A 25,764-nucleotide genomic window follows, 5' to 3' on the forward strand; every position below is an offset into this window, starting at 1 on the left:
CTGTAGGAAACTCAAGCCTGCCTTTGGAATCTCTCCACACCTAATGCATTCTGTCCACCTGCAATAAGACAGTCCTCCATTAGCTTTTCCTGACATGCCTGTTTGATTTGTTCTTTTCCTTTGGGTCACCAGCCTGTCTCTGCAAATCTCTGCAGGTGGCTCCAAACATAGGAAACTGTAAAACAAAAATCCTGCAATCAGAGGCTCCTGGTGGAAACTCCGGAGGAATTTATTACCCTCCAGCTTGTCATAATTCCAAGGTTTCTATCCTCAAACATGAGCCTTGTGTTTTCTGAGGACACTTGATTGTGCTGCCTCACAGCACAGGAGTTCAGAAAGTAAAACCCTTTCATTTCCAGATCTTAGTTAAACCAACTTGGGACACTCACTGGAAGATCTGAATAAGCATGTTTGAACAGAGAATGTTTCCAAAATAAGCTTTGTTCTCTATCTGTGAATCTGCCCTTCATTAAGCACGTAAAGCAGTGTGGTCTATTGGAACGAGCTTGGATTTGGGAGTCAGAAGGACCAGGCTTCTAATCCCAGCTCTGCCACTTGTCTGCTCTGTGACCCTGGGCAAGTCACTTACCTTCTCTGTGCCTCAGCTCATCTTTAAAATGGAGATTGACTGTGAGCCCCATGTGAAACATGGATTAGCTTGTCTCTGACCCCAGTGCTTAGTACAGTGCCTGTAAATGCTTATCAAATACCATTTTTAAAAATGTCAATTTAGCAATAGTGGTGTTTGAGCTTCGCAGATGACCCCAACAATTTTAAAGCTGCTTAAAGCAAGTTCCACCACTAGACCTATTCAAGGAGCTTGAACAGCAGCAAATTGCCTGATGGACAAATAACATTTCAGGCATTTCCATCTACCCATCTCCTGCCCAGAAACGCCATTTCTCCTCTTCCTCTCCCCCGGCTCCAGGTCTGAATCAAGGGGGCTAGGGACCTAGGGAGATTGGGGTCCCCATGGGAGATCACAGTGTGGGGGGGAGGGATTTTGAAGAATAAATTCTTTTGCTTCCATTTCACTCCTCTAACTGGCAGCTGCCCTCTTTCCTGACTCTAAGTGGCTCTTTGTCTTGGAGCTAAGACCAGGTGATGGAAATTAAGGAACTTCTGGGAGCTACTCAGCCCAACACACACTCTGACGTGGCACTCCAGAAACTACCCAGGGCCCCAAAGAATGTGGCGTTGCCCCTGCATTAATCTGACTCTGCTTCCCCTTTTCCCCTTTACACATTCCCCCATCTTGCTTTATGCTTAGGTAGGCTCAGTGAAGTCTCCGGAGCCCATGCGGGAAACAAATCGGGGTTAGAATGGGTCAGGTCATCAACAGCTCCAGGCAACAGTTTTCAATCAGCCCAATCTCTAGGCCAATTAGGAGGCACACCTGATACTAACTACATTGCCCCTGTAAAACTAGTCTTGTCTCCATGAACACAATTTTGCTTTTCCTGGTTGCTATTCCAAATCGCAACAAAAAATACCAATCAATCAATCAATCAACCAATGGTATTTATTGAGTACTTACTATGTCCAGAGTACTGTACAAAGCGTTTGGGAGAGCACAGTACAACAGAATTAACGGACACGTACCCTGCCCATAATGAGCTTACTGTCTAGAGGGGGAGACAGACTTTAATATGAATAAATAAGTAATTTATAATGTATAATTCTAAGATATATGTATAAGTGCTATGACCCATACCTCCTTCATTAACTGATTAAAAAGCCGTGTTTTATTAGAATTGTTCAGGGTCAGGCAGAATCTGTGAACATTTCAAACTGAACCTTGAGCACATAGGTGCAAATTAAAATTTTTGGCCTAAGTAACCCAGAAAACATGTAAGTGTAGACACAGCATCACTTTTCCTCTTGTACTAAGCTTTTCACTATCTAGCCATTTGGGATATCATTTTCAAGTGAGTAAGAATACAAAATATCATCATTTCGCCTCCACTCAGATATGATTTACTCCTAGTTTTTGGAAGATCCAGATGCCATACATACCTTGAGAGACTTTGAAAAGAAATGCTTAGTGGTATTGTCCAATCTTCATCTCACCTAAAAATAGACAGCAACTACAAAAGGCATTTTAGGAACTGAATTTTATTTGCTTATTGAATTGGCAGTAAAGTTTCTAAGAAACATTTTAGCTTTCCAAAATACAATCCCCTGAGTTCTTGTTGTTTCTTCCTTTCCTTTTACCTGTTCTTTCACTTTTTCTTCTCAAATTATTTTCCTCTAACCTCCCATTTTTAGTTTGACGTTTATTAAGTGATTTCACATCTGACATGAATCATTCCAAACAACAATTCTTTTGCAGCTTTTTTAAAGCAGAGAGCACAGGATAATATAGACCAAATATAATGTAAGGCTTAAAGTGAGTCCTCAAATATTGTGAAATAAGGTGAAATCATCTTGTAAGGTAAAATTCAGTAATTTTCATGTCACTGCCAAAAAATGTGGAAATAATCTTTGCACCTCTATTATAAAATCCCCTGAGTTGCTCTCCAAATGTGCTTGTCAGGTATTTTCTTTTCCAGCTCAGTGACAAACTTTCCTGTTTCCACCATTCCTCTTCCTTGGGATGAAGAGGCTGTGATTATTTCCTTCTCCTGACAGTATCAAATACCTGGCTGCAAAAATCAAGCCATCTGACAATTTTCCATTTGCACCAGAAAGGGCCCTTGTCTTGGCTGTTGTCCAAGAGCTGCAGAGACATTCTGCTTCAGCAATTTTTACTGTCTCTGAATTTTCCCTTTGTTATTTTGTGAGGGAACACTCGGTGTGGGCTTTTATTTATAGAAATTTCAAAAACTAATATGATTTTCAGAAAATCACCAAGAGAAAAAGGAAACAAAACCAGTCATTAACTCAGAATCTGAAGAGAGATTTGGTTTACATCTGATCCCACCAATGCGATTAATCAGAAAAGCAAGGCCACGAACTACAATTGGCAAATGTAAAAACCTAAAACTCTGACATTCTTCCCCTCCTCTCCCCTCCCTCCTGTCCCCCGATTACCACTACTCTTCCAGTGGCCCTCAGAGTGGATAGGTCATCTCTCAGACCCTGTCCTTCAGCTATTAAGCTAACGAAGACTGTGCTAAGATCTCAATCGGGTTCGACCTCGTCTCCATTTCCATTCACTCGGCTTTCCATTTCTAACCCTTCTCCCTCCCAAACTCTCGAACTCCCCCAAAATGGAGAAAATGGGAATTTGTGGAACAAAATGCAGCTAAACAATTTTTCCTGGCTCCTTCAAGGGCAGCTGCTACTTCACGCTGAGAGAGCCAGCTGAGAAGGAAGAGCCGCTTACAAACTCCTCCCCCTGAGCTTCTCTCCTGTGACGTAGGCTAGGGCAAGCTTGTTCTTGGTCCCCTGCAGAATTATCTTGGGGGTAAGTCTATTTCCCAGTGTCTTCCAATTGCTTTTGTTCCCCAACCGTTGCTGACTCGAAACCCAACTGAGTAATGCCTGAACCATGATTCTAACTATGGGCTTATGATGTGACCCATTTGGGGGGGGATTTACAAAGACTGCATGAAACAAAATGGTCTGCTGCTGAAAGGCACCTCGTCTGTGTGGAAACTTTCACACAAGTGTAAGGTGGGAGAGGGGCTGTGGTAAAGGCAAGGAGAAGCCCGTGAAACCTGATGGATGCTCTTATTTCCTCTCCATGAGGCAAGGGGTGGGAAAAAGCTCATCCTAGGAAGAAGCCCATCCAGGCTCCTCTAGAAAGCTCTGGAGAGGCTAATGCAGGTGCCAAAAACTTACATACTGGACTCCAGTACTACTAGGAAAAATCATTCATTGGCACTGGTAAATTAAGGCCTTCGTAACCCAGAAGCATTTCTGCATTATGTGGGAAAACCTCTTTGCTCTCAGAGTGAGAGATCTCTGACCCTTGGATAAGTCATGCGACAAGCCAAAAACTTGATCAAATTCTTAATTTATTGTTTGTGACATAATCCACGTTGAGGGGAACACAATAGCTTGTCTTGCCCCATCCACCAGAAGAGCAGAATGTAGACTCAAAAGGACACATTCTTTCATCTTCCTGGGCCTGAAGTCAAGCCTAAGGTTTAGAAGCAGCATGGCCTAGTGAAAAAGAGCAGGAGCCTGGGAATGAGAGGACCTGGATTCACCATTTGCCTGCTGGGTGACCTTGGGCAAATCATTTGACTTCTCTGAGCCTAAGTTTCTTTATCTGTAAAATGGGGATTTAATAGTGTGACCTCTGGATGGACAGGGACTGTGTCCAACCTGATTATCTTTTATCTACCCCAGCACTTAGTGCTTAGTATATATCCCGATTATTATTATTACTATTATTGATAATATTATCATTATAAACGTGATCCTTTAAGGAAGAAAGTAACGCAAAGGGGCTCCAAAGCTTGTCATATTCCACTTTCCTAAAGTGTCACCACCTCAAGAAATAATATTTGGGGATACAAATGAATTAATGATCAAGGTGTGAGGAACAATAGCTACAATTGCATTTCTCTGTGAACCTCAATGAAACTGACTGCCTTCTATATATGGAATTTTATTTTAATCAAAGGAATAGTCCATTATATATGCAGGGTCTTTCACCAGATTGTTCAGTGCCTCACCTGAGTGAGGAAGTTTCTTTCTCCCTTTAACAAATACCACAGTGCATGGCATGTGACGTTTCCAGCTTATTCAACTCTAAATTTACTATGTTAGGGTGTGGCGCTAAGGCAATGCTCATTAAAATCTGTTTGTTGCCTGAACTGCAAAGTAGGAAGGCAAATCTGACCTCTGCTATGCAAGTTGCCTAGAGACAGGAAAAGCTCAAGTGCTGGCCTGCTTGCCGTTAACGAGGCAAGCTTGTCCCGCCTGACTCAGTGTCTTTAAGTTTCATTATGGGAGACAAATCCATCCTTTCCCTCAGAGTAAGTTTATGTCCCAAAGTGAAGTCCGGTCAGTCTTGCAAGGTCGGGCCTGGACTGCTACCGGCTTCTAAGAGGCAGACTCAAGTCTCTTCAATCTGTCTCTGGTCTTCGATTCCATTTATTTGAAAGGCTTGGGGTTGGACTTCCTCAGAGGACATTGGTGCATTTGCACAAAGCCTATTGGAAAAGCTTCCCTTCTTGCGCTAGCTTGTGCCTAACCCCAGTACTAAGTGCTATCACCCATGGTGACCCCCTTTCCAAAATCCTCAGATGGCACTTCCCAGTGGCCTGCCTGACGGGAAGCTCGTTGACCTCCTTGGTAGACATACCTGGTAAAGTTCTTCTGTTTCAAGAAAAGTGAACATTAATGTTACTTTCTTGATTAAGATTCTCCATGATTTCTTCACCTTGGTTATTTCTTAAATTTAAAATTAATTTTCTCAGGTTCTCATTTATCTACTCCTTTGATCACTCTCTAGTAGTTTTCCCCTCTGCCCCCACCTCTTTTTGTTCATTATTTCCTGTTGTAATCAGCTCGTTTTCTTGTTTCTTTTATTTTGTTTCTTCCTCTCATTAATCTTTCCTCTTTTCTTGCTCTTTTTCTACTTCCTCCCTGAATCCTGCAGTTTTTCCAAAGAGCCCCATATTCTACCTCTATTTGGATTTTTCCCCTTTCCTTAAGCGTCCTCTAGACTGTAAGTTCCCTGCGGGCAGAGATCATGTCTACCAACTCTATTGTATTGTACTTTCTTAAATGCTCAATACAGTGCTCTGCACGCAGTGAGCGCTCAATAAATAATTAAATGATTCTCTTCCCCTCCCCTTCTTCTTCAGATATTTTGCTGGCAAGAATACCTTTCAACTTTTAGGGCTTTTCCCAAATAGAAAAGTAGGTGCCAAGACCCCAGGAAACAATGGTGCCCTCTCCCTGATCTTTCTGGTTCAGCCGAGAGCCCTCAGATCCATTGCTCTTGGTGCCTGACAGGCAAAAGCCAAGCCTGCAGTGACAAGGACCCAAGGAAAAGTAGGTCCAGGGAACCTTACAAAGAGGCAGGTGTCCAGAGCAACACCGACTGCTTGTGTCTCAGACTCTGAAGGGCCTCCTCAAATACTCAACCTCTACAGGATGATGATCTGATTGAGATTTTTTTTTTCAGGGACATTATTCACTTTGGCATCAAGCTTTCTGTTTTGGGTTTTTTTTTCCAGTTGGAAGGATATTTTTTTGTTTAATAGTGGTTAGGAAGACTGGCTCATCAACATATACACCCTTTCTTTACCTCATCCTTCCACAAAGAGAACATGCTCCTCTTTCCTGGCCTGGTCCTGCTTCCACCCTCCCCATACCCCCCAGCACCACAGAAACGGCTGTCTCGTTTACACACATTGATCGTTCACAGATGATACTCGGCTCCTCCTGCAACTTAACATCAACTGCCCTTCCATAATGTGTTTCAGAAAGGGAACACAGCTCTGCATATTGCTGCCCTCGCAGGTCAAGAAGAAGTGGTCCGGGAACTTGTTAACTATGGAGCAAATGTCAATGCCCAGTCTCAGGTAACATCCCCCTTTATACAGTCCCACTCTGGCTGTACTCGTCTGCCTGAAAGGTAATGTGGCAGTCTCTACTAGGAAAAGTAGGGAAGGATTATAGTACATCCAGTTCACTGCGCTTTTTGGCTAGAACATTGTTAGGGAATTAGGGGATATTTATCCAATAGCACGGGTCTGTCCAGACACAGGGTGCCGCAGTGTTGGAAGGAATGGTTTGTATGCATGAGTTTAGTACTGTCACGTCATCACTGCGAGTTCTGAGGGGAAGTTTGCCTTAAAGTGGTTTTGCTAGAATGCAAACCCCACATTTAGGAGCATTGAGTACACTATTCTCCAGCCCACTGCCCATTTTGACCATTTACATGAAATCATCAAGAACTTTGCTGATGAGTTCTGGCCTAGATCCTGGATGCAAACTGAATAGAAATGGTTTATTATGCCTAAGCGTTCCCAAACATTCCCTATTTTGTGTATCATTCTTTGATTTTTGTCTCACAAGCAGCTGTGCCCTCATTGGAGATCACAAATTAAGTATCAGAGATTTGGGTCATTGTAGCTCGTATTTGGGACCCTGTTGAGGGTAGGGAGCAGAGGAAGCTACTCTGAGGATTCTTGCTACATTCATTTCAGATATTTACATTCTGCATGCCAAAACTCTTCTTGTGGTCAAACTGGAAACCGGAAATTTTCATTCCTCCGTTCAAGACTGAGAACCAGTATAGCCTAATGGATAAAGCATGGGCCTGCGAGTCAGAGGAGAGGATCTGGGTTCTATTAACAGCTCCACCACTTGTCTGCTGTGTGACCTCGAGCAAGTCACTTAACTTCTCTGTGCCTCAGTTCACACATCTGCACAATGGGAATGAAGACTGCAAGCCCTATGTGGGACAAGGATTGTTCAATCCAATTATCGTGCATCTACCCTAGTACTTAACACAGTGTTTGGAACATAGAAAGTGATTAACAAACACCAAAAAAACAAGCAAACACCAAAGACAGACTGTTGGGGACATTTTGGTGCTCTCCTCTCACAGATGGCTGCACTCCCCTGTTTAGGGAATGATTTCCCCCCGAATACTGCTTGTCTAGTGCATTAGGACTTTTGAGTTTGAGTTATCCAGCCCCTTGCATAAATATAATTAAATATTCTCTTTGTTTGCAGAAAGGCTTTACACCTCTGTACATGGCAGCACAAGAAAACCATTTAGAAGTAGTTAAATTTCTCCTGGAGAATGGAGCTAATCAGAATGTAGCCACAGAAGTGAGTATCTCTGTGTTATGGCATCCTCACTACAAGAAATGAATCTGTGTGTCAGTGATGTCTCCTAGCCCAGTTCACTTAGTTCCTCCAAATCCAGGGCCAGATTGACACAGGGCATAAGTGGCTAAAGCTCTGGGCTAGCAGAAAGGCCCCAGAGCCAGCTTCACGCTGTAATCACACGCCCCCTGACCCTACCGCCTGGGACATTCTAAGGTGGCTCCCGTACCAGACCTACTTAAGACGGCTGCTGAGCCTGCAAGAGCCTGCCTAGTTGCAGAGGTGGATGGGTCAAGTGCTGCCGGACTGCAGCTCTCCCAGCATCTCCATGATCCTGCCTCCTTCAGGAAGCATTCCCCAGTCAATTTCCACCATCCCTGGTCATCACAGCCAAACAGCCATCCCTAGCACTTATGTATATATCGATCAGTGAACTCTGCTTAATTTATTTATAGAGTCATCTTACCCATGTTTTTGTTATTACCAGTTGTGCCGTAATTTTTCCTCCTGCTCCCAGTATTTGCAAATCATTTGCATCTGAATGCCTCCCCTGTTAGAGTGCAAGCTTTTCAAAGACAGGGGCCATGTCTTTTACTCTTATCAAATCAATCAATCAATGGTATTTATTGAGCGCTTACTTTGTGCAAAGCACTGTACTAAGTGCCTGGGAGAATACAACAGAACAGAGTTGGTAAAAATGTTCCCTGCCATTAGGAATTCACCTAATGGCTTAGTTCAGTTCTTTACAGACTGTGGGTGTTCCATTCATATCATTAACTAATAACCTCTAGACTGTGAGCTCATTGTGGGCAGGGAATGTCTATTTATTGTTGTACTCTCCCAAGTGTTTAGCAGAGTGCTTTGCACACAGTAAGCACTCAATAAATACTATTGAATTAAATACAACTGAATTGATTTGCCTCCTTCCGATTCGTGGATTGTGAGGTTTTCATCTACTTATGCAGCAAATCCATGCCCAGCCCAGTAAAAGAGTCTCGCCAGGAGTTTCTCCCTTTCTTACTTTGCCCTTCTCTCTTTTGGCCAGGATGGCTTCACACCATTGGCTGTCGCCCTGCAGCAGGGCCATGAGAACGTGGTTGCTCACCTGATCAATTACGGGACGAAGGGCAAGGTGCGCCTTCCCGCCCTGCACATTGCCGCCCGCAATGACGACACAAGGACCGCTGCCGTGCTTCTGCAGAACGACCCGAACGCCGATGTGCTCTCCAAGGTGGCTCTCGTCCTTCCGAGCTGTGCTGCTCTGGCTGGGATGGGGCTGGGGCTGTGGTTGGGGACATGGCCTTGAATCTGGGCTGCCAAGCGCCAGGGCAGAAAGTGCCATCAGCGTGGCTATCGAGGGAGATTGAGAAACAGTATGGCATGGTGGACAGAGTTTAGGCCTGCGAGCAAGCTCTTTGAGGGCAGGGAATATGTCTGTTTATTGTTATATTGTACTCTCCCAAGCATTTAGTACAATGCTCTGCACACAGTAAGCACTCAGTAAATGCAACTGAATGAATAAATTGGTTCTAATCCCAGCTCTGCCACTTGTCTGCTATGTAACCTTTGACGAGTCACTTCACTTCTCTGTGTCTCAGTGACCTCATCTTTAATTTGGGGATTGATACTGTGAGCTCCATGTGGGACAGGATATGTGTCCAACCCAGTTTGCTTGTATTCACCCCAGCATTCAGTACAATGTCTGGCACATAGGGCCTAGCAAATATCAAAACTATCTTTATTAGATTGGGCAAGCCCAGACACTGGTTAACTAAACCTCTAACGAATGGGAGAGCAAAGAAATTGGGCATTTGTATTTATTCCAGTTTGCATTTAATAGAAATGTAATTGATTGCCTGGAAGAACCCAGCGCAGTTATTACGAACTACAAATATCCTTGACAAATGTGAAGGTTGTGGTATTATTGTTTCAAGTCTTTCTGAGAAGTGTTCAGTATTTCAGTGTACCTGGCTGACTGTGCACTTGAAATGTCACAAATTTGAATCTGCTGCCTCTCTTTTCCCTTTTCTGCCCTGTGGTGGAGATGCTAATGAGCAAGGAAATGGCTAAGGATAGGCAAAACAGGAGGGGAGAGTAGATAATAATAATTATGGTACTTGTTAAGCACTTACTACTTACTGGGGTAGAAACAAGATTACCGGGTTAGGCACAAATCCCTGTCTCACATGGAGCTCACAGTCTAAGTAGGAAGGAGAACAGGTATTTGATTCCCATTTTACAGATGGGAGAATGGAGGCCCAGAGAAATTAAATGACTTGCTCAAGGTCACATAGCAGGCAAGGGACAGAGCCAGAATTAGAACTAGCTCCTCTGATTCCCAGGCCAATGGTGTTCTCTCTACCAGGCCAATGCTGCTACTTCTCCAAGGGACAGGATAATCTACAAACAGAACAGTTGACAACTGACTGAATGTAGCTGAAATGGGCATCTCCGGAATTAGGATCGGAGATGTCTGCATTACTTCCCCTCATTGGTTCTCGAGTTTCAACAGTTTCTTTCAACAGTTTCAGTAACACCAACTACTGATGAAAGAGACTTAGATTGTCCCAAACCCGATGCCCTAATGGTGAGCCTACCCCATGGGAAATCAAAGGGAGATTTTCCTGCTTATCCAGAAGTAAACAATCTCCCTGGAGGTGGCACTTTTTCTTATTCGTCTGTCATCTAGGTAATCTCCAAAGTACATTCAATAACCTTCATCTGTATCACTGCCCTCTAGACACTACTCATCTCTTCATATATTCCTGGACAGATTTTGTGGCAGAAGTGGACAAATATCCCACTTTTCATGGTCTAGATAACCCTGTCCAAAGACTTCTCCAACTTGTCTTTCTTCTCCATATTATTGCAGACCGGATTCACTCCGCTGCATATTGCAGCTCACTATGAGAACCTCAACGTGGCCCAGCTACTGCTGAATCGGGGCGCGAGTGTCAACTTCACACCACAGGTACGAACTTGGGCCTCAGTCAGCCAGTCAATCATATTTATTGAGCATTTACTGTGTGCAGTGCACTGTACTAAGGGCTTGGCAGAGTACAATATAACACATGCCCTGCCCACAATGAATTTACAGCCTTAGAGGAGCTGGATGGCTGGTGAGAGTGTTGGGGAGAGGGGGGTTTCTGGCTGCCTGACATCTTAGAAAACTGTTTGCTTGGGAAGAATCCAAGTGCTTCCTGCTTCTCTGGCTGTAGGGATTTCAGGAACAGCTACCAACGAGCTTGGATGGCCCAGCTGAAAAATATTGCCGGAGAATGGCTATGATCTTCTTACTCTTTCCTGTGGGGGTTTTTAACTACCTGCCTCTTGGCTGGCTCCTGCTTTATCTGAAGACACAGAAAGAAAAAAAATCTCTAATGACCCTGTCTTGTAGGGCAAAGTGGTGCGGGTGCCACTGCCTCTGGGAGCCTGGCAGTGCTGGACCTGTTTTCCCCTGTTTCAAGAGCTCCAGCAGCCGCCGTTGCCACACTTAGGGTGATTACCTCTTCGACATCAAGTCTTGGTGTGTTTTGCAATCACCCTTAAGAGACAAGTGGCTTCCTGAGTTAATGAAACCTGGATCAGAGCTGCTGTTCATACCACCTCCCAGCCATCCAGGAGGGAGCAGGGTGGGAGTGTGACGAGAGAGGTCATTGACCCTGCTTCTCTCTAATCTCTCTTCCTCCAGAATGGCATCACGCCCCTGCACATTGCTTCCCGACGGGGGAATGTAATCATGGTGCGACTCCTGCTGGACCGAGGGGCTCAGATAGAAACGAGGACCAAGGTTGGTGGTTGGCCCTGGGCCCCGGCTCCCAGTGCAGGCCAGAGAAATGTGGGCTGGGGAATCTCTGCTTTCAAGGAGGGTCTCAGGACACTCCATCAACTAGCTCAGTGACCTAATTAACTAGGCAATGGGAGCCTGAACAAAACGGTGCATAGCCTAGGACAGTGAGATGGAATGGAAATTAAGCCTGCTCTCGTGGAAACACCTATGCTTCAGACCAATAAGGGCCGGGGGGCAGAAGCATATGTTATCTCAGGGTCTGGGTGACCCTTGACAGTGGAGTTTCATTTTCAGGATGAGCTGACGCCGCTTCACTGTGCTGCTCGGAATGGGCATGTGCGCATCTCAGAGATTCTGCTGGACCACGGAGCCCCCATCCAGGCAAAGACCAAGGTATGTCTGAGTCCCTGCCCAGAGCCATTCAATCGTATTTATTGAGCACTTACTGTGTGTACAGCATTGTACTAAGTGCTTGGGAGAATACAATATAACAATAAACAGACACATTCCCTGCCCATAATGAGCGTACAGTCAGACTAGAGGGAGCTCACAGTCGAGAGCCAAACCCAAATGTGCTTTGGGCCTTTTTCTGTCCTGTGATCTGCACCCAGGTTTCATGAGCAAGACCTCTGAACACCTGAGGGGGTCTCACACCAGGTCCAAGAGGGTCCTGGAAGCCAGAGCTGACCACCTGCCAGTTGGTGGCTGAGTCTGCATCGGCCTCAGTGGCATAAAGTGTCTTTTGCGTGCAGAGCACTGAAATGGGCCCTTGGGGAGCTTGCACAAGAAGGAAATGACTGCGGAAAAACTCTGCTGTAAAGCAGCCAGTGACTAATGCACAATCATTGTGGCCTAGTGGATAGAGCACAGGCCTGAGGGTCAGAAGGATCTGGGTTCAAATCCCGGCTCCACCACGTGTCCGCTGTGTGACCTGGGACAAGTCACTTAACTTATTTCTGCCTCAGTTTCCTCACCTATAAAATGGGGATTAAGATTGTGAGCCCCATGTAGGACAGGGACTGAGTACTGCCTGATTTATTTATATCCACCCCAGCACTTAGAGCTGTGCCTGGCACATAGTAAGCGCTTAACAAGTACCACAATTATTATTATTATTTACTGGGGAAGACAGCAGACATGAATCATTAAAGATACCCTAGTGAAGGGATAGATAAAAATAACAGATTTTTAAGAATACAAAAACCCAACGTTAACAGATAAATACATGAGGGCTGAGTTGGCTGGTGGGATGGCCTGACTGGGAAAGTGAGGGATCCATCAGAAAAACCTCCTGGAGGAGGTGGCTTTAGAGGAAAGTTTTGAAGAAGTGGAAGGATGTGGTTTGGCGAAGCGGAGGTAGGAAGAGTGTGTCCAGGCAGGGGAAATGGAGTGAGCAATGGATCAGAAGTCGGAGAGTCCAGAGTGAGCAATAGTAAGGGGGTGTTGATTGGGAGAGGGAAAGCTGGGCTGCTGCAAGAGAAGAGAACAGATAGGTAAAAGGGAGCCTGTTTCTAGGGAGTCTTAGAGCCAATGTTCAAACATTGTGTTTCCTATGTGCTAAGTACTGGGGTCTGGACAAGATAGTCATATCCGACCCATTCTGAGCCTCACTGGGGATTCACAATCCAAGAGGTGGGGCGAGCAGATACCCATTTTACAGATTAAGAAACTGAGGCCCAGAGAGTCTAATTGATGTCACACAGTAGGCTAGGGGCAGAGCCAGGATAGAAATTTGGGTCTCCTGACGCCACGGTCTTTCAACTAAGTCACACAGCCTAAGACGTTTTGTTTAATGCAAGAAGGACTGGAAACTTTTAGGAGGGATGCAATGCCTTCCAATCTGTGTTTTAGAGAGATGACCTCGCACCTAGTAGTAGCATGGGGCAGTCTGGATTCCTTCACCTTTTTGACCTTTCCCCACACTCCCTCTCTCCTCTCCTTCAAGATCTGTTGCTGTGGTTTGGGAGGGCACAGAGGGTCATCCAGATGGACACTTTGCAGGACAACCACACATGATCTATTTTATCATTCATCTCCTGGTTCCTGAGGGTTCATAGCCCCAGCCAAGGCAGCCGGTAGGAAGCTCACCTAATTCCTCAGTACTTTCAGGCAAAGCAGCATGGCCTAGTGGATTAGAGCATCCCTGGGAATCAGAAGGACCTGGGTTCTAATCCCGGCTCTGCCACTTGTCTGCTATGTGACCTTGAGCAGGTCACTTAACTTCTCTTTGCTTCAGTTACCTCATCTGTAAAATGGGGATTACTTCTGTGAGCCCCATGTGGGTCATGGACCATGTCCAACCTGATTACCTTGCATCTAACCCAGCACTTAGTACAGTGCCTGGCACATAGTAATCGCTTAACAAATACCATAAAAAACACCACAAAAAAACAGAAGCCTTGTGCTGATCTCCATTTTTGCACCTAAGAGGTGCTGTTCCTGGGTCTCCCTGTAAGCTCTGCCTCTATCGAGCCAGAGGAATTGGATTAGGCACCCACCTCTGTGAAAACAAAAGTGTGATTCTGTTCTTCAGTTTAGTGTGATTCACCGCAGCTTCAACAGAATCCTCTATTTCTTGGATTATGAAAATTGGTCCTCTGAGTAATCCTCTTTTCACAGACAACGAGGCAATGTTAGTGGTATTTCCTAACTCTCTGACTTTCACCATAATGAGGAGCTGCCTGAGAAGTGGGAATATATAGAAAGGGTCTCTGTGTGTAGGGGATGGAGAAATGGCACCCCACAGGACTAGTTCATTGCCCTGAAGCACCATGGTGTTTACCTGAAGTTTCTGTTGTTTGCCCCAACACAGAATGGCTTGTCCCCAATCCACATGGCGGCTCAGGGAGACCATCTCGACTGTGTCCGACTCCTGCTTCAGTACAACGCAGAGATAGATGACATCACCCTGGATCATCTAACTCCGCTCCACGTCGCAGCCCACTGTGGCCATCACAGGGTGGCCAAGCTCCTTTTGGATAAAGGGGCCAAACCAAACTCTCGGGCTCTGGTGAGTGGCAAGCAGGTGGGGAGGCTAGGGCATCGGGCCTGAGTCTGGCCCTGATGATGAAGACCCCAAATCTGGGGTGCCATTCAGCGTCACAATCACAGGGGCATTTTTTGAAACAGTCACATGAATTTGTCTTCGTGAGGACCTTCTGAGTCCTTGTAGTGAAAAATGCAGCACAAAATTCAATGAAAGGTAATATTATAGATGAACAGTCTTCTTTGGGGTGTAAGCCTCATTGGTGGGATGCAATTGACAGCTTGCCAGGCCAGCGGAGCAATTGCCTGTTGCTTTTCTGCTTTGAAAACTGTAGCAAACCACAGGCAGCTCTGGCCAGGCCTGGCAGATCTGCTGCTCTGGGTTCTCTGCCCCCCTCCAAACTCCAGGGTAACTTTTGAGTATCCTAGAATGGCCACAAGAGTTGGAGAATTCACGTTCACATCAGTGGGGGTGACGTTTAGGCTGGAGCAGGCATTTTGATGGACTGGGCGGAACTGGGGTTGTGGTGGGAGGAGGCGGGAGGCAGCAGGCCTATGCTGATCCTGCCCCCAAAGGTCTCCACAACTCCCAGACCACAGGGAAAGACCCAGGCTGAGGTGACTACCTCAACCTCGATTTGAATGTCCAGGGCAACCCCGGGAGTTATCAAAGCCACCGTGAGGGTCCAAGATTCAGGCTGGAATCAGCCACTGGAAGCCTAATTTCTGCCCGTGAATGATCCTCTGGACCCTGTTGGGGCATTGCTGAAATCTGCTGGGAAGAGTCTGATAAGGCTGGCAGTTACACTACCAGCGGCAGCCATTTATAACAGCATGCTGAAGTGGGAGGGGGAAGTCAGACCTGCCTCGGAAAGGTGGATCATTGAAATTCATAGACGGAACAAAATAAAATTAGTCGTCTAGTTATTAAATTTTAATGCTAAAAATGAAAGGGTTGGTGCTGCAGAGGATACACGTGAATCAGTCCATTCATTTTTAACTTGAATTCCAATGACAACTCTAAGGAAAGGGCTTCTGGAGTCATCAACGGGCTCTCATTCATGGCCCCACCCTGAGCCACTCGTGGGCCATGGTGTGGCCGGGAACCAGCCCTGCTCCAGATTTTCCTTGACTCTGTTCCTGAGGGTGTGCCCCCTTTCTCTGGTGTTGCAGAATGGCTTCACCCCCTTGCACATTGCCTGTAAGAAGAACCACATCCGGGTGATGGAGCTGCTGCTCAAGACCGGGGCCTCCATCGATGCGGTCACAGAGGTAGGCTGGCTGACAGACAGGACAATGGGGCTTCCCTTCTCTGCTTCTTCCCTCCTCCCTCTCCTCCTCCTCCCTCCCCCAGCCTGAAGTCTGTCATCCTGGGCCCCCTCATTCCACATTACCCTTGGGGACATGCAGGTGATGACAGGAAGGGGTGAGAGGTGGGAGAACAGAGGAACCACCAAGGCCAAGAACAAAGGACAAGTGGTAGGTAACCCTTCTTATTAGGAAGAGAACTTCTAAGGGTTAAAGAGAGCAAAAGTGACACTAGAATGACTTTTCTCTGGTACTGTTTTTTGAGAAACTGCCCTGTCTTGTTAATATCATTTACTTGACAGTTTCTTCTGAAACCATTCTGAGGGAGGAAGCGTTAGGCATAGTCTTCTGACCTCTTTGTTGCCATTCTCATTCACAGTTGTTTACTAGGTGCCATACTGGATGCCAGGCACCATGAGTCAAGGCTTTGGGAAAATCCAATGAAAATGAGCAAACAGGGTCCTTACCCTCACAGAACTACCAATCTAAAACTGAGGGACAGCCCATGGGCTCCTCTCATGGGCTCCAGTCCACCTCTCAAAAATGAAGTCCATAACAGACACATTGAATAAGGCACTCAGAAACAGTTCAAACACTGAACAGGTTTCCTGGGGCCAACCGCCTCTTCAGGGCCCCACGGCATACACTAGTTTATCCACGTTCTCATTCGAGGGACAGGTCCCGTGGCTGGCTGTCCCATGCCTGGATCCCATGGATGGCTCCTGTCATGCTACCTGATGGACAGATTCTACAACTGGCTACTGTCATGCTCCCTGATGATGTCCCATAGCTGGCTCCTGCCAGGCTCCCTGATGGACACATCCCATGGCTGGCTCCTATTTGGCTCCCTGATGGACACATCCCATGGCTGGCTCCTATCATACTCCCTGATGGACAGGTCTCATGGATGGTTCCTATCATACTCCCTGATGGACAGGTCCCATGGCTAGCTCTTATCAGGCTCCTTGAAGGATAGATCTCGTGGCTGGCTGCCATAGTGTTTCCTGATGGGCAGGTCCCATGACTGGCTCCAGTCATGTTCCCAGGACCCAGGGGTGAAGGAACAGACTCCCTTCAAGGAGGTGATGGTCATATGCTGCATCATGTCAGGCCATGACCCATGACCTCCAGAAACAGAATGACGTTGGGCTGTAAGGGACAGGTTCTGCTCACCTAGTCTTTTGTCCTGTAAGTGGGGAACTACGTGCCTGCCCTTATACATCTCTATTGTGTGTTCACAGTCTGGACTGACTCCCCTGCATGTAGCTTCCTTCATGGGGCACCTGTCCATTGTGAAGATCCTCCTGCAGCGGGGAGCGTCCCCGAACGTCTCCAATGTGGTGAGTCCCCAGGGAGGGGCACAGATTGCCCTCAGTTTTGGGATGACGGGCACCTCATCTTCAGGAGACGAGAGAAGCTCTAATTGGCTTTCCTAGGACCTCCTCCCTTGACATTTTCTGAACAATGGAGACCTGTAGGTATTTACTTTCTTCCTCATTAAGCTCCTTAAAGTCTCTAAGCTTCAGAGTCGAGTCAAAATAAAAGGTGAGGGTGATGCAGAAAGAAACTTGCTTGGGAGCAGTAAGCCTGAGCTTTCATGTATTGTACCTGAACATGCATTTATATTCTGTTCATTTCCAAGTGTTCAATAGCCCTTGGGATTCAATTCATAGTGCTCATAGTGCCTCTCCTGCTCACCTGCCCAAGCAGGTCCCATGCACTTGAAATATCTATGATGTGTGTGTGCACACACACACACACACAAATACACATACACACACTCCCACCAAGAAAGAGCTGCCAGCTGGGGGAATTCTGCCTCTCGGGATCTAATGCACTGAGAAAGTCTAAACTGTGTTATCTGTCCTTTGTGTGAGTCCCATGGAAACCCAAAGTATATAAGCCCTTTTGTTGTTTTCCCCATTCAGAAAGTAGAGACCCCACTGCACATGGCAGCCAGAGCCGGGCATACTGAAGTGGCAAAATATTTGCTCCAGAACAAAGCCAAAGTCAACGCCAAAGCCAAGGTGAGTTTAAGAGAAAAGAGGAAGCTTTTAGGCAATACTTCATCAGTATTATAAACTACTTCTGAGGAGGTTTTGGAAACAAGGCCTAGAACTAAGGTGTGGGGTCAGTTTCCTCAGGACTAAAGAGGTCACTCTCTTCCCTCCTCTTAACCAAGGTAGGCACAACAGCCAGCTTCTGCTTCCCAAGCATTGCTTAGCCAGTTCAGGGCTCTTCTCCTATAGAAAACCCATTCTTTCCCGGGCCCATGACTCACTCCTGTGACTGCCACTGCAGGTGTCTCTTGTAAATTCTAGAAGGCTGGTAATAGTCTGGGGTGGAATGTGACTAGAGGGATGATGACACTGGGCTAGAGAAGTATTAACATAATTCAAACCTGGGATGACCTTGGTCCAAGATGGGGGCTCTTCCTAATGCTTAAGGAAACAGAGCACAGGCCTGGGAGTGAGAAGAACCTAGGTTCTAACCCCAGCTCTGCCACTTGTGTGCTGTGTGATCTTAGGCAAGTCACTTTACTTCTTTGTGCCTCAGTTCTCTCATCTGTAAAGTAGGGATTAAGGCTGTGAGCCCCATGTGAGACAGGGACTGTGTACAGCCCGATTTGCTTGTATAAAAATAATAATGATGGCATTTATTAAGCGCTTACTATGTGCAAAGCACTGTTCTAAGTCCTGGGTAGGTGACAAGGTGATCAGGTTGTCCCACATGGGCTCACAGTCTTCATTCCCATTTTACAGATGAGGTAACTGAGGCCCAGAGAAGTGAAGTGACTTGCCCAAAGTCACACAGCTGGCAAGTGGCAGAGCCGGGATTTGAACCCATGACCTCTGACTCCAAAGCCCGTGCTCTTTCCACTGAGCCATGCTGCTTCTCTATCCACCCCAGCGCTTAGTACAGTGCCTGTTGCACAGTAAGTGCTTAACAAATACTGCAATTATTATTAATATTAATGGAGGAAGAAGTTCTTTAGGAATTCAGACAAATGGAGGAAAGAAAATGAGGAGGCTTTTGCTGCTGGCCTGGGCAGGATGGGGCTTCACTCAAATTTTATGAAATCAAGGGGGTGGGATGGTGGGTGATGGGGAGGGGCATCTTTGCGTTGCAGCTGTTCTGTGAACTCCAGGAAAGCCCAACTGGATGATTTATTTTGGTCTCTACGATGAGCTGTCCAGTTTGGCGGCCCTGATCCCATCAAGCCAGGCTCTGGCAGAGACCAGTAGCCCACGTGCCAAAGTGGATGTTTTGGGACGTGGCTCCCCGAGGGCTCCTTCCTGGCTCCTTCCTGGCTCTGAGGGGGCTCGGCGGCCAGCCCAGAGCACGATGTTCGAGTCTGTCTCTCTGCTCCCTCCTCAGGATGACCAGACTCCTCTACACTGTGCCGCCCGCATCGGCCACACCAACATGGTCAGGGTTTTACTGGAAAATGGCGCTAATCCCAACCTGGCCACCACAGCTGGCCACACTCCCCTGCACATCACGGCACGAGAGGGCCACGTGGAGACTGCCCTGGCCCTGCTGGAAAAGGAAGCCTCCCAGACTTGCATGACCAAGGTACGGCTCTCCTAGGCAGTTGGACCCCAGGCCTGGCTCACAGGATGGAATGGATATCCTCTGCTGGCCATAGTCTCTGCAATATGGACTGTATTCAACTTATCTATGCCTCAGTTTCCTCACCTTTTCTCCCTTACACTGTGAGTCCCATGTGGGACAGCAACTGTGTCCAACCTGATTATCTTGTATCTGCCACAGGGCTTAGTACAGCGCGTGGTGCATAGAAAGTGCTTAATGAACCATTAAAAAAAAATTTACAGTCCAAACCCAAGGGAATCTCAGTAGGTTCTTCTCAGTAAGTTCCTAGTGGATAGAGCAGCACAGGCCTTGGAGCCAGAAGAACCTGCATCCTAATCCTGGCTCTGCCATTTTTTCACTTTGTGACCTTGGACAAGTCACTTCATTTCTCTGGGCCTCAGTTACCTCATCTGTAAAATGGGAATTAAAACTGTGAACCCCATTTGGGACAGGGACTGTGTTCAACCTGATGATCTTGTACCTGCCCCAGCACTTAGGACAGTGCTTGACGCATAATGAGCAGCATGGCATAGGGGTAGAACATGGTCCTGGGAGTCAGAAGGTCATGGGTTCTAATCCCAATTCCGCCACTTGTCTGCTGTGTGACCTTGGACAAGTAACTTCACTTCTCTGGGCCTCAGTTACTTCATCTATAAAATGGGGATTGAGACTGTGAGTAGTACGTGGGACAGGGACTGTGTCCAACCTGACTTGTTTGTATCCATCCAGCGCTCAGTACGGCGCCTGGCATATAGTAAGTGCTTAACAAATGCCATAATTATTATTATTAATTATTATTAACAAATATCATCATTATTATTATTATTGTTATCACTGCACCAAGTGCTTGGTAGAGTACAACAGAGTTGTTAGACACATTCCCTGCCCACGACAAGCTTACAGTCCAGAGCTGATTGACTGATTTCCCTCTCGATGCAGGGAGGTCAGTGTGATGGCATAGGCCATGTCTCCAGGGGGCTGATGTTCTGTGTTTCCCCTTAGAAAGGATTTACCCCCCTCCACGTGGCTGCCAAATACGGGAAGGTAAATGTGGCTGAATTGTTGCTGGGCCGAGATTCCCATCCAAATGCAGCCGGAAAGGTGAGTTGGAACTTTGCCAGGGCAGAGGGAAGGAAGGCCTGTTTTTACTCTCTGGCTTCCTGCATCAAACAGCAGGCGGGCAGTGGGGCAAGCAGGGAAGAGCCTTTGTTAAAGCAAAGCTCTTAATAATAAAGGTTGCTTGCGAAGAGAGGGCACCCTGCTCTTGAGCTGTTATAGAGGCTCTCTAAGCCTCTAGCCACTAGAATCCCTAACTGGTTTTGATTTTTTTTTTTTCTGTCTGCAGAATGGCTTGACTCCTCTGCATGTTGCTGTGCATCACAACAACCTGGAGATCGTGAAAATGCTTCTGCCCCGAGGAGCTTCTCCACACAGCCCTGCTTGGGTGAGAGGCCCCTGCCCTCCTTGGACCCCCAGGGCTCTAATGATGAGAACAGTGATCGGTGTTTAGGTTTACTAAACGTGCCCCCTGAATTACACAATTTGAACCTGAAAGGCTGCTGCTGGGCTGGGAATAGAGGCAGATTTCTCTGTGCTACTGGAGCTGACTGGGACTCTTCAGGGAATGAAAATATTTATGGACAGAGTGAGGTTAAGCGGCATGGCCTAGAGAAAAGAGCAAGCCTGAGAGTCAGAAGTCATGGGTTCTAATCCCGGCTCCACCACTCGTCTGCTGTGTGACCTTGGGCAAGTCAGTTAACTTCTCTGTGCCTCAGTTCCCTCATCTGTAAAATGGGGATTAAGACTGTGAGCCCCATGTGGGACAACCTGATTACTTTGTATCTACCCCAGTGCTTAGAACAGTGCTTGGTACATAGTAAGCGCTTAACAAATGCCAACATTATTATTATTATTATTATCTAGGTTCTAATTCCAGCTCTGCCACTTGACTGCTGTGTGATCCAGGGCAAATCACATAACTCTCTGTGCCCCAGTTTCCTTATTTGTAAAATGAGGGTTCCATACCTGTTGTCCACTTACTTAGACTGTGAGCCCCATGTAGGATAACCTGTTTATCTCTCATCTGCCCCAGTGGCTGGTACAGGAGCTGAGCACATTGTAAATACTTAACAACTATTATTATTATTATTTGTGAATTGGAAAATGAAATATTTGCCTGAAAAGTGCTACAAAGATATACTCTAGGATTTCCCACACTCTGTCCCTCTAAGTGACAGTACTGTGGCCTAGTGGAAAGAACACAGACTGGGAGTAACAGGGCCAGGGTTCTAATCCTGCCTCTGCATACTTGCCTGCTGTGTGATCTTGAGCTAGTCACTTAACTTCTCTGTGCCTCAGTTTCCTCAATCAGTAAAATGGGGATTAAACACCTCTTCTTCCCACCTCTTAGCCTGTGGATCCTATGTGAAGGGAGAAACTGTGTCTAATCTGCTTATCCTATCTTACCTCAGCACTTAGTACAGCATTTGGTAAATAGCAAGCATTTAACTATTCCACAGTTATGATCATTATTATCCATTTTAATCTTGGACTATTTTGGGAACCTGAGGTAAAGAGGTGGTAAAGGACCCGCCCAGGGCCAGACTGTGGCCTATTTTGCACCTAATGGCAGGTTGTAAAAACTTTACAGAACTTTTTTCTTTATGGCCTCTGATGGTATCTGACTATTTTGCCTGCACTCATTAGGGAGGTTGATGCTAGTACTTTGTGTAGTAATTCTACAGGTAAGAGCTGAAAATTGTTAAGCTGAGGTCACTGAGGGCAGGGAATATGTCTACCAAATGTGTTGCACTGGACTCTCCCATTCACTTAGTACAGTGTTGGGCACACATTAAGCACTCAATAAATGCCATTTATTGATTGACTGAAGTTGTTTTAATGAGCTTTGTCTCCTGTAAGAGTTTGGGATTGAGTCTTTCCTGATTGCCCAAGTGATTTACATGATTTTTTTAATGGTACTTGTTAAGCTCTTACCATGTACGAAGCTCTGTTCTAAGTGCTGGGGTAGATACAATTCAATCAGGTTGGACTCAATCCCTGTCCCACATGGGAATCCCAGTATAAGTGATTGACAGTTGTGGGCCAGGGATACTGATAGGTCTGGCCCATTCCCCTCCCAGATAACAACTGTGGGATTTGTTAACAATAACTATGTGCCCATCACTAGGCTAAGCACTGGGGTAGACACAAGATAATCAGATTGGGCACAGTCCCTGCCCCACCTGGGGCTCATGGTCTATGGGGCAGTCTGTACTCTGGGGACCATCCTGTACCCTCTCAGGGTGGCAGTGAGATAGAAAAAGACAGGGCCAAGAAAAGTCCAAAATGCAATCTAATTTGCACCCTTTATTCACCCCTCCTACAGCCCCACCAGTCAGTCAGTCAATCAGATTTATTGAGTGCTTACTGAGTGCAGAGCACTGTACTAAGTGCTTGAGAGAATACAATATAGCAATATAACAGTCACATTCCCCTCCCACAACAAGCTTACAGTCCAGAGCGGGAGACAGACATTAATATAAGTAAATAAAATTACAGGTATGTACATAAGTGCTGTGGGGCTGGGGCAAGGGATGAATAAATGGAGTAAGTCAGGGCAAAGCAGAAGGGAGTGGGAGAAGGGGAAAGGAGGGCTTAGTCAGGGACGGTCTCTTGGAGACTTTGAAGTTGGGGAGAGTACTGGGGACTTTGTAGTTGGGGAGAGTAATTGTCGGATATGAAGAGGGAGGGCATTTCAGGCCAGAGGCAGGACGTGGGAGAGAGGTTGGTGGTGAGGGAGAAAGGCTCAAAGTACAGTGGGAAGATTAGCATTAGAGGAGTGAAGTGTGTGGGCTGGGTTGTAGTAGGAGAGTAGTGAGGTGAGGTTGAAGGGGGCAAAGTGATTGGCACACTTACACACATTCATTTACACACTCACTCACTCACTCTCTGCCCTAGGGTGCTGTACTGTTGAGCAACAGGCCCGATCATGCCATGTGGAGCATTCATCACTGTGAAGATGCTGACTTACTCTTGCCTCCCAAAATAAAGATGTTGGGCCCCCTCCCCCTCACTCCCCCACTTATATAAAAGAATAGGAGCCAGGTTCATGATATTTAAAGAGCACTGGATCCTAGTACAAACTATGTGCAGATGGATTTTGTTTCCATGGCAAAACACTTTCAGAAGTTGAGTCTGGCAATTTGTGGAATTACACATGCAAATTTGCATGCAAGGAAAATAGGCTTTTTTAAAAAAAATTACAAATTTGATGCTAATGCCGATTGAAGTTGAGGAAGGCTTTCTCACGTGCATTCACTCTGGTGCTTGGATGTTCTGAAAGAAGGGCACGGAAATTCTGAGAGGCCCTTACCTGTTCTCTTTCCTGAACCTTATCCCGTTCACTTAATGATGGGAAAGTCCAACTTCCTTATTGCCTCAGATCAACTGGCCTAAACAGAGTCCCTCATCTCCCACCATTTAGTATGGGGAAAATCTCCGGGGGCCCATTTTTGGATGAAGATATCTTAGCACGCGGGGGCTACTACTAGAGCTAGCCAGGGATCTGAGCAGGAGGAGGGGCTCTCATCCTCACGAGATCTTCTCCCTCCCGCCCTGTAACTGGAAGCCCACAGTTGCTGGTTCTTCTCACTCTGCTGCCTTAGCTAGCCTTAAATGGTGCAACCACAACCACAGCCCACCCCTTCCAAAGCACATTCATTGCTCTCGCAGGTTTACTGTACCAGAACAGCTGGCCGCCTCAGTACAGAGTGATAAGCACCAGCCAGCAGTTACGTACCTATCCTTATCCTCTCCCGTTTCCCCATCTGTAATTTGTTTTAATGCCTGTCCCCACCTCTAGACTGCAAGCTTCTTTTTATGGTATTTGCTAATCGCTTACAAAGTATCAAGCACTGTTCCAAGCGCTGCGGTAGAATCAGGTGAGTCAGGTTGGACGCTGTCCCTTTCGCACATGGGGCTCACAACTAAAGGAGTAGGACTTAATCCCCATTTTACAGTTGAGGAAACTGAGGCACAGAAGTTACGTGACATGACCATGGTCATGCAACAAGCAATTGGCAGTGCCAAGGTGAGAACCCAGGTCTTCTGATTCCAAAGCCTGTGCTCTTTCTACTAGGCCATGCTACTTCTCACAGCCTCACTGCTTCTCCTTGAGGATGGGGATCTCATCAGCCAACTTGTATTGTATTAAAGAAGCAGCGTGGCTCAGTGGAAAGAGCCCGGGCTTTGGAGTCAGAGTTCACGGGTTCAAATCCCGGCTCCGGCAATTGTCAGCTGTGTGACTTTGGGCAAGCCACTTAACTTCTCCGTGCCTCAGTTACCTCATCTGTAAAATGGGGATGAAGACTGTGAGCACCCCCGTGGGACAACCTGATCACCCTGTAACCTCCCCAGCGCTTAGAACTTAGAACAGTGCTTTATGCATAGTAAGTGCTTAATAAATCCTATCATTATTATTACTACCTCATGTTCATAATATAGTTCTCTGCACACAGTAAGCACTCAGTAAATGCCATTCATTGATGGACTTTTTATGGCATTTGTTAAACACTTTCTACATGTCAGGCACTGTACTAAGTGCTGAGGTAGATACAAGATAATCGGGGTTGGACACAGTCCCTGTCCCACATAGGGCTCAGAGTCTTAATCCCTATTTGCAGATAAAGTAACAGAGGCATGGAGAAGTTTTGTGACTTTTCCAAGGTTATACACCAGATTAGTGGCAGAGCTGGGATTAGAACCCAGGTCATAATTGATTGGGTCAAAGAGGGTATGGTAGTTACTGCCGACTGACCTACTAGAATGCAGCATTTCTGGGTTATGGGGCAATACTGATCAAATATCTCTGTGCCCCTCATTCTATGTTAGTCACCAAAGTGAGTGGCAAGAGGAAAGGAGATGGGGCATGGATTGATTGTACCAGCATCCATTTTCAGCAATAGGCTTATTTACTCCTGCACGATGATAGCAGGTGTCTCTAGCAAGAGGATGGGCAGGTGGTAAATGGCATAATTTGAGGATGTAAACTAATCCGATAGCAAATAGTGTGTTAAAACACCTGTCTCTAACTGCGAGGCCCAAATTGTTATTACGGTGGGTGCCGTTGTCTATAACCGTAAAGCATTTATTGAACCCCAGTCCTGTGCAAGATGCGGCCCGGAACATCAAACTAGAAAGGATACCTGAGCAGAAGCAGGATGGTTGAGATCCAGGATGCATTTGGTACTACAGTGTTTCCCCACTCCTCAAGAACCTCCAGAGGTTGCCCATCCACTTCCACATCAAATAGAAACTCCTTACCATCAGCTTTTAAGCAATCCATC

At 46.4% G+C, this 25,764-nt stretch overlaps 1 protein-coding gene across 5 annotated transcripts in view; it reads left to right on the forward strand.

Moving 5' to 3' along the window:
• Window positions 1-25,764, forward strand: part of ANK1 (ankyrin 1) — a 210,045-nt gene that overhangs the window by 130,884 nt on the left and 53,397 nt on the right. For all 5 annotated transcript variants that reach the window (XM_038746726.1, XM_038746727.1, XM_038746729.1 and 2 more), the window contains exons 4-16: window positions 6,390-6,488; window positions 7,648-7,746; window positions 8,789-8,974; window positions 10,616-10,714; window positions 11,435-11,533; window positions 11,828-11,926; window positions 14,346-14,543; window positions 15,692-15,790; window positions 17,068-17,166; window positions 17,755-17,853; window positions 19,205-19,402; window positions 20,423-20,521; window positions 20,766-20,864. In XM_038746726.1, the coding sequence (XP_038602654.1) occupies window positions 6,390-6,488; window positions 7,648-7,746; window positions 8,789-8,974; window positions 10,616-10,714; window positions 11,435-11,533; window positions 11,828-11,926; window positions 14,346-14,543; window positions 15,692-15,790; window positions 17,068-17,166; window positions 17,755-17,853; window positions 19,205-19,402; window positions 20,423-20,521; window positions 20,766-20,864 (1,572 nt within the window). The remainder of the gene's footprint in view (window positions 1-6,389; window positions 6,489-7,647; window positions 7,747-8,788; window positions 8,975-10,615; window positions 10,715-11,434; window positions 11,534-11,827; window positions 11,927-14,345; window positions 14,544-15,691; window positions 15,791-17,067; window positions 17,167-17,754; window positions 17,854-19,204; window positions 19,403-20,422; window positions 20,522-20,765; window positions 20,865-25,764) is intronic.

The sequence above is a fragment of the Tachyglossus aculeatus genome, chromosome 5 (genome assembly GCF_015852505.1).
Source record: "Tachyglossus aculeatus isolate mTacAcu1 chromosome 5, mTacAcu1.pri, whole genome shotgun sequence".
Classification (NCBI taxonomy): domain Eukaryota; kingdom Metazoa; phylum Chordata; class Mammalia; order Monotremata; family Tachyglossidae; genus Tachyglossus; species Tachyglossus aculeatus.